Source organism: Hippocampus comes, unplaced genomic scaffold (assembly GCF_001891065.2).
Source record: "Hippocampus comes isolate QL1 unplaced genomic scaffold, H_comes_QL1_v1.1 scaffold93, whole genome shotgun sequence".
Classification (NCBI taxonomy): Eukaryota; Metazoa; Chordata; class Actinopteri; order Syngnathiformes; family Syngnathidae; genus Hippocampus; species Hippocampus comes.
In genome coordinates, this window is record NW_017805481.1 from 1,143,049 (window position 1) to 1,154,662 (window position 11,614).

The window sequence follows — 11,614 nt, forward strand, 5'->3', positions numbered from 1 at the left end:
GCATTCGACTCTTTGGCACCCATTTACAAACTTTCCTTCCAAATATGCAAACAATGTTCAAATAATTGCACATTTGACATGCTCTCTACATGGAATGTCACAACGCGCTCGCCATGGCGGACAATGGCTCCTTTTTGGACCTGGACCTTTCGGCTGAACAAGACCGGTGACGTTTTTTTCGGCCCCTGTTTGTGCAGCTAGCGTTAGCCACATCAGCTAACACTAGCGCTCGGCGACCGAAACGCAAGCCGGAGTTGGTTCGTCGTTATGCGGCACTCGACCGCAAAGTGAGGCGACTCCGGACGGAGCACGCAGTCGCCAACCCGGACGCAACGAACGAGCGCGCCGGTTGTTCTAATTTTACCAGGGTGGTCTTAAAGTTATCGGTATGTTATTTAACAAGTGTGGCGAGAGACTGTAGTTACAATGTTATACCTGGCGATGGGTTAGTTAACTCTGGTCGGGATTATTTCAACGATGTAGAGTCGGCGGACAGCAGCCGCTGAAGGTCCCCCTTGACTCGAGCTAAAGGGGTGAGGGTACAATCATGTCGTGCAAAGCCGCCACCAAGGACAAGAAGACCAGCTTCGGCAAAAAGCTCTTCAGGCGAGGCTCGGTGCGCTCCGTGGGTAGCTTTATGAGCAGAGTCCTGAGGACGCTCACAGCCTTGTCCCACTTTGGTTCCGAAGTGCAAACCGACGACGACAAGGATGACGGCGGCTTCTCCGCCTTTCACTCCGGACTTAAGGACGCACCCTTGGACGACGGAGACCTCGGGGGGTTCCTCTCAGGCGAGAGGATTCCTGGCGTGGCTGGCTTGAAGAACCATGGCAACACCTGCTTCATGAATGCTATTCTGCAGTGCCTCAGCAACACGGAGCTGTTTGCCGAGTATCTCGTCCTGGAGCACTACAGGGAAGGCGAGGCGAACCAGGAGAATAAACCAAAGACAAATGGCATCCATCTGCAGAATAAAGCTTCCATGGCCAAGGGGGAAGTGACAGAGCAGCTGTCTGGACTTGTTCGGGCTTTATGGACTTTTGAGTACACCCCTCAGCACAGCCGAGACTTTAAGGTAAGGCCGAAACACAGGAGGAGCACTAAAAGGTCAGCGGACTCCAACCACAAAAGTTTGCAAGTCTTTGTGCATTCAAATAAGCTTTACAAATAGACATATTTACACCCCCCCCCCACCACCACAATTTAAAACAGGTCCCAGTTGTGTTAATAACATCAAAATACCGCTGATCTGCTTGATTCCAAACATGACTAAAACGCATGCCGAACGCCCGTTGCAGAACGCGGTGTCCAAAAACGCCACGCAGTTTAAAGGGAACGCTCAGCACGACGCCCAAGAGTTCCTGCTGTGGTTGTTGGACCGAGTGCACGAGGACCTCAACACCGTCAGCCCCATCGGCAGGCCAACCATGAGGGTGAGGTTTTGACACAGTCCTTGAATGTGACATAATGTTTCTGTAAACGCCTACTGCGCCTGCATTATTTATGATTTTTGGTTCTGCCGTCATCATAACCCGTTTGCGCTTGTTCAGCCACCTATCGACGAAGATGACCAAAACGCGGAGGGACCCTCCCCGCCCCTCTCGGCTGGCTCGTTTGTTCAGGAGCTTTTCCAGGCTCAGTACAGGTAAATGTCTGCTACATTCTTTGTCCTGCGTCTACAGTATGAGTTGACTCCTAGTTATTCTTTTTGCAGGTCTTCCCTCACCTGCCCCCATTGCCAAAAACAGAGCAATACCTTTGACCCTTTTCTGTGCATCTCCTTACCCATCCCGCTGCCACACACACGGTAAGTGGACAAACGGAGGTGTAAAAGTTGTGCTATTTTAGTATCCCACGATGCATCTTGATAAATAGTGACAATGGTCACTAGATGAGCAATGTATCCCATGATGCCTTGTGCACCCAAAAGGAGAGAGACGAGGTTTTCACGCGTCCGCCTCTTGTAAAGAAAAAACTGTCAAGCAGTTTTTAAATATTTCAAACAAGGTTACACCTTTCAGAAGCTGCGAGAAACATTTTCTTTTTATTTAATGTCTGAACTGCTGTGTCAATTTTTCATTTAATGTTTTTCAAAAGGTGATATCTACAGTTCATCTTTTTTATTTGATATGTTCCTTCGGCAGTATTATTTTGAGTTAATATAAAATATTTTCAGTTACATATTTTGGCATCGAAGGTACCACAGCTTTTATGGACTTTTTTTTTTCCCACTTCAGTATGTGTATCGAGGTACTTAATACTGGTAGAGTGTTAAAGTCTGAATTTTGGTATTGTGATAACACGACTGCTGTATACGATCTACTTTATGAACATCACGATATAGTGATGAGGCTGTAGGGAACGAGTGAATAATTCCAAAACACGGGCGAACTGTAATTATGACTTTACTACTGCGTGACGTTAGCGATAGACTATGGTCCGTTCGGATTTTGGTACAAGTTTGGCTTCATGCGTCGGACAGAACCACCTTTAAAAATAAATTCACGTATTTTGTTTGCCAGGCCGCTATACATCACAGTGGTCTACCAGGGGAAATACTCTCACTGTCTGCGGATTGGGGTGGCCGTGCCCCTTAACAGCACCGTGTACCGCCTCCGAGATGCTGTGTCGCACGAGACCAAAATGCCAATGGACCAGGTGGTTACTTCTTGACAGCCAAATCGAATCCCCCTTGGGACTTTTACACATACTTACTTGCTTGTTTCTTGTAGTTCATTCTGACCGAGATGTATTACGACGGCTTCCATCGTTCCTTTTGCGACGACGACGATGATCTGGATATCATCCAAGAGAGTGACTCCATCTTTGCCTTTGAGACACCGGAAACATTTAAACTGGAGAACCTACGCACAAAAAGAGGTAACTCGCACAACACTTGGGTTAAATGCTGGATTATTATTGCACGTTTCAAGTGAAATAATAATCAAAAATAATAAGCAAGTAAAAAAAAAAAACAGACACACATTGATTTGGATCAGATAGTTTAAATCCAGCCTCAGCTAAATAATGACTTTGTTCAGGAAGTCTTCTGGCCAACCTGAATCACAACAACTTGAAGTACGGCGTGGAAAACAGCCGCACGCCGTCTTTCATGCAGGGGGCCTTGACTCCCGTGGCATCCCCAAGTAAGAACCTGGCGCCGGAGAAAATGATCCTGCTAGTTTGCAACAGAGCCTGCACCGGCCACCAAGCAAAAAGGTAAACCTACCATCTGCGCCGTGACGCTACCGTGGCTTCAAAAGTGCACTTATGTATCGAAAGGTATCAAAATAACACTTGACCCAACAGACGATGCGTTGATTTTGTTGTTTCAGGTTTGGCTTGCCTTTTGTACTGTACATAGAGCGCACGGCCAACTGGGACACACTGCAGAAGGAGATTTTGGAAAAAATGCGGCATCTTTTGCGACCTGGAGTTTACATTCAGGTAGGAAATGAAACGAAATGATTTTTATGTGGTCTCTTTGGGTTTTTTTTTTTTTTTAATTTAATAGATGCATTGTGGAGCTTTGTGAAACAATCTCCACGCACAGGTGGGGCCTTTCAGTCTCCGTGTGGTTGGTGTGGTTGGGATCACCTACCTCCTCCCTCAAGACGAGCGACCGCTGTGTCACCCCACGGTGGACAGGTGAGTCGTACTCTTTGGCTTCTCCTATTTCACATCAAGAAAAACACTTATCCATCAATCACACCCCGCAAGAAGCATCCTGTTTATCGTCTCGCAGCACGATTTGGTGACATGCCCTAGCATGTCTTTTAAAATGCCAGTATAACACGTTTTTGTTTTTTTTCTTTTCTTTCCTGGCCTACATAAAGCAAGCCAGAACACAACACACGCACAAAAATGCATCAGTCAAAAAGCGTAGCTGATTTTTAACTTTTTTTTTTTTTGTCCTTAGGGGATCTGTCATGATAAATATGGTGAACTTTGAGAAATTGCAGAGTTTGGTTTGTTTGAATGCACAACTTTGCACTCACTCGTGTCATTTCACCATCTGCGATATGGTGGTGGGGTGTTTTCTTTGCGGGGGGGGGGGGGGGTGTTTCAGAGCATACAAATCCTGCGGACAGGGTGGACCGCCCCATGTGAAAATTGTGGTGGAGTGGGACAAAGCGACCAAAGACTAGTAAGTGGCGTCTCTTTTGTCATCCGCGTGATAAAAGTTCCATTTGACTCAAGAACAGCATATTTCTCAGAACTACTTTGGTACGAGTACGCTTACAAATTGCGGTCAAGAGGTCGAATATGTCTGTTACTATGGAGACGTTGGAATATGAAATTCACTGGCATCATGAAAGGCCTTTTCTCATCGGCGGAAAGCTGCCAAGTAATAAAGCAAATATTAATTAGATTCTGCCAGGTTTTGTCATGTCTGAACTTAATTAAACACAAAACACCACAAGCCAATGGACGTTTTTTTCTTTTTAACCGCAGTTTGTTCGGACACACGGAGGAGGAGTACATCCCTGACGCTGAGAGCGTGTACCTGCACAGAGAACAGCACCACCAGCCGCAGGCCTGCACGCTGGCTCAGTGTTTCCAGCTTTACACGAAAGAGGAGCAGGTGAACCCTGAGGATAGGCACAAGAAATCCATCAGTCACATGTTTGGATGAAGCGAAATTTGTTCAGTCAAAACATCGAGATTAACGCGAGCCGCAATTAATTCGGACCCAACCTACGTTCAGTAATCGGAAAGACAAAAAAAAAAAAAAACAGTCCAATGAACTACAGTTAGTATGCCTCTAACTCGGCAAGTCTGTGCTTGTGCTGTATAACATTTTTGTAACCTCGAAATGTCGCATATGAAGATCATCGTAAGCCGAGCAGCACGTGTATAGGGAAAGAAATAAAAAATGTCCCCAATATCTGATCACCGTGTCTCCATTTTGCTCAGTGCGTGTCAATCGGGATATTTTCTCCCGTGTTTATCTCGGTGCTCATTCTGACACAAAATAACAGAGTCTGCAACTCTCTGCGGTTTTGCTGTCTTTTTAATTCCGAATGGTACGTTCGGACTAAACCAGACACCAGAAGTGAGGACCAAGATAAACATTGTGGCTCCACTCGCCTCAGGAAAAAAAAAAAAATCCAGCGCTTTATTTTTATTTATTTTAAAGTCGGCTTGTCCTTGATGGCTGACCCTCGAGTTCTCGTGTGTTTCAGCTGGCCCCGGATGACGCCTGGCGCTGCCCACATTGCAAACAGCTGCAACAGGGCCGCATCAAACTCAGCCTGTGGACGCTGCCGGATGTGCTCATACTGCACCTCAAGCGGTTCAGACAGGTGAAGTTTGGAAATTTTTGTTTTGCATATTTTGTGTTGGTCGCTTCTGCGCGTCTTCGGTAAATAGCGAACAGTTCACGAGACAAGATGCAAAGTGTTCATTCTTTCAACTGAACATTTGTCACAGGAGGGCGACCGCAGGGTGAAGATGCAGAACATGGTGAGATTCCCTCTCATGGGCATGGACATGGCGCCTCACGTGGTGAAAAGAAGCCAGAGCAGCTGGAGCCTACCCTCGCACTGGTCACCGTGGAGAAGACCCTACGGTCTGGGGAGGAACCCAGACGACTTCCTGTACGACCTCTACGCCGTGTGTAACCATCACGGGGGCATGCACGGGGGCCACTACACGGGTAACGCCGACATTACGAGTCATTACGAGCGGCAGCATTTTTTTTTTTTTTAAGCAACATTTCCTCGTGTGCGCTCGCAAGCCTGCTGCAAGAACTCCGTCGACGGTCAGTGGTACTGCTTTGACGACAGCGAGGTCGCACCCGTGGCCGACGACGACGTGTGTCAACAGACGGCTTACATACTCTTCTACCAACGCAGGACCGCCATTCCCTCTTGGTCGGCCAACAGCTCCGTTGCAGGTCAGTCCGTGGCAGATTATTTGATTGAAAGTGGGATTTGTTTCCACTGGTCATCCTTGAGATGACTCTCCATCTTAATTCGATTCCGCCTGATTGAACATGATTTGGAAAGGCAACTTTGGACATTGCACGTCAGCACAAACCAACCGAGTCACTTCATCCATTTTAGAATTAGGCTGTTAAATAACGTGGGGCAAAAAAAGTGAAGCGCAGTGATTACTTCCTGGGTGGTCTGTACTTTTACTAAATGACTCTTGATGAACCATCTCACAGGCTCGACCAGTTCTTCTCTGTGCGACCACTGGATCAACAGGCTACCCGGGAGCAGACCTGCTAGTCTAGCGTCAGGCGCCTCATCTAGACGTACCTCACTGGCTTCGCTGGCGGAGTCGGTGGAATTCACCGCAGAGCGGAGCGAAGACGACGGTGAGGCCGAGCCTCAGTTTACCTTCATTTACCGTATTTTCCACACTAAAAAGGCGCACTGGATTATGAGGCGCACCTTCGATGAATGGCCTATTTTGTAATTTTTTTCATATATTGGACGCATTATAAGACGCAATCTACAAGGCATCCACTAGATGGAGCTACGCTGAAGGAAATGCCAACGTAACACTACAGTACACTACACTCTGATTTATATAGCGACGATCAGATGTCAGTAAAACTTATTTAATAAAGCAGCGACACAGTTCACTTAACCAACAGCAAGTTATAACTGACTTGTTGAACTCCCGGTTTCAACTGCGAAACCGATCGCCTTAAGTTTGAACTCTGCGTTGTGAGCATGTCTCTAGCGAGGAGCCGTTTTGGGGTTGACATATTACCGTAATGACCATATACAAGGCGCATCGGATTTTAAGGCGTGCTGTGAGCTTTTAAGAAAATGGAAGGCTTTTAGGTGCACCGTTTAGTGCGGACAATACGGTAATCTCTCGAGACAAAAAGAGCCTAGCACAAGACTGTGTCACTTAAAGCGGACTTGTGTACAAATAGTTGAGTATCTAGAGTGCCTGCCCACCTATTAAATGTAAAATTAAAACAAAACAAATAAATCTGGGGCTAATTTCTGCAAGACAAGAAATGGTAGGTAAAAAGTATCCTGTAATTCTTGATGAAAGCACGTCACTGTATTAAGATACTTGGACTCAACCGTTTCAAGACTTTGGCCTCGCCTTTGCTTTGAATTGTTATAAATTTTTGTCTAAAGACAAAAAAAAAACAAGGCAAAACCTTGTGACATGATGGACTGCAATGAAGGGTCAAGGCGAGGTGGTTTCTCTACTCTGGCAAAAGCTCTGCTGCCGTGTCAGACTGAAACAGATGTTCGCCCGGGCCTGCTGTTTGCGGCTCACATAATGAGGGGCTCGCGCTGCAGACTGCTGCCTCAGCATATGTCCTTTCCGGGAGTGTATCGCCAGCACACACAACCTTGTGTAATTTACTATCACCAGTGTATAGCAACTGCCTGGGTAGTATTTGACTGAGTTCAATGAGCCGGAACATGCAGGCACAGTTAATTGAGGGCTGTCGTGTATGTATCCGTTATTTGCTCATTTATTTAAAGTAGCTATCAAAGTATTAAACAAAATAAAACATGCATTTTTTCCCACCCCACAATTTTAAACGTTTCCCAGTTCTTTTAATCACATCTTAGACAGATTTTTGTCAAACGACTCCAATGTTGAAGTATTATAACTTTCTTGGTTGTTTAATTTTACTCTCGATGGGTGGGCAGGCACTGGAAAAATCTAACCAGAGACCGAAATAAATAGCCCTTAAAATGGCCATGTGGATTCATAAAAACATTTTCTTTATTGATTGACAGGATGTGTTTTTGAAATCTTTGTTTACTTTGAAGGCGGTTTCTCCGTTCGACCCTTCGTGAGGAGCATTCAGCGTCAGAGTACAACTTCGAGGTCGTCCGTAGCCAGCCCGTTAGCCTTCAGCGAGAGCGGCGTCAAACCCTCGTGGTCGCTCTCGGCCAAGCTGCAAATGCGCTCCAACTCTCCCTCGCGCTTCTCTCTGGACTCGCGTTGCTCGCCTCCCCTTGAGAGAATCGGCGAGTCCTGCGACGACCGCGTGTCCACGTCCTGCTTTGGCAGCTACAGCCGGCACGAGCGCTACTTTGGCGGCAAGACGCCGCTGTCCGTGATGGAGAGCGAGCAGGAAAACAACAAAAGATTCGTGGACATGATGTACTGCCGCACTCCCACCCCCGTGGAGAAGACGACGGAAAACAACAACCAGATTACAGCGATAGACCAAAACATTCAAAACGCCTCCTCGAAAGATCAGAAGCGTAAGAGCAGCGTTGGCGGTTTTGCGTCCAAGACGGAAAGCGCAAGCGCCACCAAAACCACCAAAGCGGAGCCAGGAAAAAGCTCCAAGAAGCGCCTGTGCTCAAGCCACAAGCCTTCGCCTTCGGAAACGCCCGCCAGCACACCTGTGAAAGGGAAAAAGGCGACCGCCACGAAAGATAAGAATGACAAGAAAAGCATGTCCACTCCCAGCGGGACGCCATCTAAAACCAAGGAGTCGCTCCCGCCCGCAGGCTCCACGCCGCAACATCGGCTGTGCGTCCGCTCCACGCCTCTATCGTCAGCATCGCCCTCTCCCACCACCAAGAAGAACCCCGACGTCCATGACAAACTGCCAGAGAACACTCGCAAGCGTCATGTGGAGAGGAGCTACAGTCGGGATTCTGTGGTCAGCGCTCAGCGAGCAGGCGTCGCGGCCCGCTCTTCCGGCCCCAAGCTGGCGGACAGCAGCCGGCCGGAGCGGAGGTCCGTGCGCAGCTCCAGCAGCAGCTCCTCCGTCACCAGCCTGCGCTCGCCCAGCGTGTCCGCCAGAGACCCCCAGCGTGGCAGTAAGTCCGAGGAGAAAGGCTTGTCCTTCTTCAAGAGCGCCCTGAGACAACGGGAAAGCCGCCGGTCGGCCGACTTGGGGAAGAGCACCCTGCTCTTCAAAAAGGCCTCGGAGAGGACGTGCAAGCAAAACGCTCAGGTCAAGGAGGCTTGCAACCAACAAGCAAAAGCGGCGGACGCCGCGGCTTTCCCGCCGCCCGCAGACGCTTCAAAATCGGAGCCCATCAAGCCCGCGAGCTCCCTTGGTCGCTCCCTGCTGCATGTCGGCAAGTCCAAGTCTTCCGCCGCGGACGTGAGTCTCAAGTCTCCCGCGAATGGGAAGAAGCCCCTCGAAAAGAAGACGTCTTCCCGGAAGCTGTCGTTGGGCACGCAGTAGCCTCGGTAACGCAGCCAACGTACGTACACCTCTGTCTAAATGCAGCTACTGTACATTCTTTGTGCCTACCTTCTACTCATAGCGATAAGTATTCAAACTTGACACACTCACGCACAAAAAAACAAACAAACATTTCACCCGATTGGGGAATTTAAATCCTAGCCAAGGCTGGATTTACACTGGGCGATAAGTATTCAAACTTGACACACTCGCACAAAAAAACAAACAAACATTTCACCCGATCGAGGAATTTAAATCCTAGCCAAGGCTGGATTTACACTGCAGGTCAATGTGCTCAATTCCCAATAAATGTCTTGCTCTGCACCCATCTTGTAGCATCTTGGCACCAAGAAACTATGTTGAAGAAAGATGAGGAGTTTCTACTGCATTTATATTGTTTTCCTGGTCGCCAAGGCACCCTATTTGCCCAAAATGTAGTGCACACAACACAGATCACTATGCTCCGGCCAATTGTTTGACTAGCCTTTGTTATCTTGTGGAACTACGTTGAGGTCAGCTGATGAGCTTCATTTTGATAAAATTTGTGTTTTGACACCTATTGCGGGCGTCTACAGAATGATGAACCTTTTTTTGCGGAGGCATTAGTTCGTTTTTCAATATTCTAGCAGGGTTTGGTCCAATCATTTTTGTTGTTTTTTTTTTTTTTTTTACAAGCATTTCAACTGACACATATCCAATATGGTTGTCTTTATAGTGACAGAATACAAGACACTGAAATTGCACATAATACAACAGTATGTAAATAACAAATAATAAACATTTCATCGCGTCTAGTTGACCGTGACTATTGAAGCTTATATGGACCATTTTTATTTGTCAATTTTTTTTTCTGTAGTTTAGATTTACAGCAGGTGTTTTTTAAAAACTTTGTTTGTGTTGTTTGGGTAGATGCAGGTATGTGTGTGTGTTTACCTCATTTCGATGATCTCGGGCCAGGGTGTATCCCATCTGTGGTCTTGTGCCGCATTCACTTTGACAGATATTTGATACATATCCGATTTTTGTCCACACGTAGAAGATTTTGGTTGATGTCGCATATCCTAATGGTGCCACATGAGAGCAGAAAAAAAGATCTTAGAGTTGTGTCACTGGAAGCATGCAGTGTAAACCCACACTCAATGAATGACCCCCCCCCACCCCACCCCCCAAATTGGCTTTCTCAATATAAATGTCATGCAAAGCTCTGGAGGAAAAAGCGCTTTGATTAAAAAAAAAAGGTCAGTGTAATTAACATATGAAAACCCACTGTAAAATAGTCCAATTTGTCCGCAAATTTTCTGATATTTAAACAGCTATTTTTGTTGAAATTTTGTGATAGAAACGTCTTTTATGAGCTTTTTTTTTTTTAACTTAAAAAAGATGTTTTGGAATGACACCCTTTTAAAAAAAATAATAATCATATATATTTCGTAGCTATAAATGCATCTATATAGAAAGTACAGTCTATAGTATGAAGTGTTTTTGTCTTTCCAAAAGGAAAACGATCATAAGCGCCTTTTCAACACTAATAACGCAAACCGATACTAGTCGACCCTTGTATGCATCATGGAGTAGGAATGTCGTATTGTTCTGCACTTTGTGAGTAGATGACTAGTTTCCTCTCCCTCCAGTAACTCACCGTAAGCGATAACACTAGAAACTTTTAACAACGTAACCTTTTGGCGGATCTTCTCAGCATCGTGTAGTTTCATGCCTTAGACTTATGACTAGAAGAAAAGGGAAGGGTACTTTCTCCACGTGGTGCTGATGACGAGACACCGCTCCACTCTGACTGCTCAATTTAAAAACAGAACTCAGAAGAACCCAGTAGGCAGCATCTCTCCTAACCTGTGGTACCTCTCTCTTTGTGTACTTTTTAAGATTTTCATCTGCCTGAAAAATGTCTATCGTGTTATCATTACATATTTGCTAATTTAAGACTTCATGGTGTAAATTAAAAAAAAAACAGACACAAAAATGTTCTCGTTACAACTCATTTACATTTCCACTTGCCTAACAGAACTTTTTTTTGTTGTAGTTTTTGAAAATCAAAAGACAAGTTTGTTTTTTTTATTTTTAACCGGCAACTGGCCGTCATTCGCTTCCATATTAACCTCGACACTCTGATGTGTATCCATATCATATCGCACTTTCACATCGACTATTTACGTGACTCTTCCCCCTTCTTAAACGCACGCATTGCTCTTTCAAAACGGCAATAAATTTGTCTTCCCGTCGTTTTCAAGTAGCATCACGTCGTCGCATTGGAGAAATAGTCATTGCAATTCGTAGGGATGTACGGAAGGCACGCATGTACAGTAAACGCTCAAGCATGCTTGTCATGAACTATGCAAATCTCGAGTGCTTGGGCACGCCGCCGAATATCACGCAGCTTCATTTGCACACCTCACGCACATCATCGCCATTCTTATATCGCCACTGTTTACTTTAGGCTCTCCGGGTGCTCCGATA

The 11,614-nt window shown here is 46.2% G+C and overlaps 1 protein-coding gene across 1 annotated transcript; it reads left to right on the plus strand.

The window, feature by feature from the left end:
- Positions 1 to 522: 522 nt before the first annotated feature.
- On the plus strand, positions 523 to 9,298 carry usp31 (ubiquitin specific peptidase 31). Its single transcript, XM_019875810.1, has 16 exons — positions 523 to 1,075; positions 1,299 to 1,433; positions 1,551 to 1,645; positions 1,715 to 1,807; positions 2,523 to 2,658; positions 2,733 to 2,880; positions 3,042 to 3,219; positions 3,336 to 3,447; positions 3,554 to 3,648; positions 4,070 to 4,147; positions 4,456 to 4,585; positions 5,187 to 5,306; positions 5,434 to 5,659; positions 5,741 to 5,899; positions 6,173 to 6,325; positions 7,761 to 9,298. The coding sequence occupies exons 1-16, from the start codon at positions 548 to 550 to the stop codon at positions 9,140 to 9,142; spliced, it is 3,768 nt and encodes a 1,255-aa protein (XP_019731369.1). The 5' UTR covers positions 523 to 547; the 3' UTR covers positions 9,143 to 9,298.
- Positions 9,299 to 11,614: the final 2,316 nt, after the last annotated feature.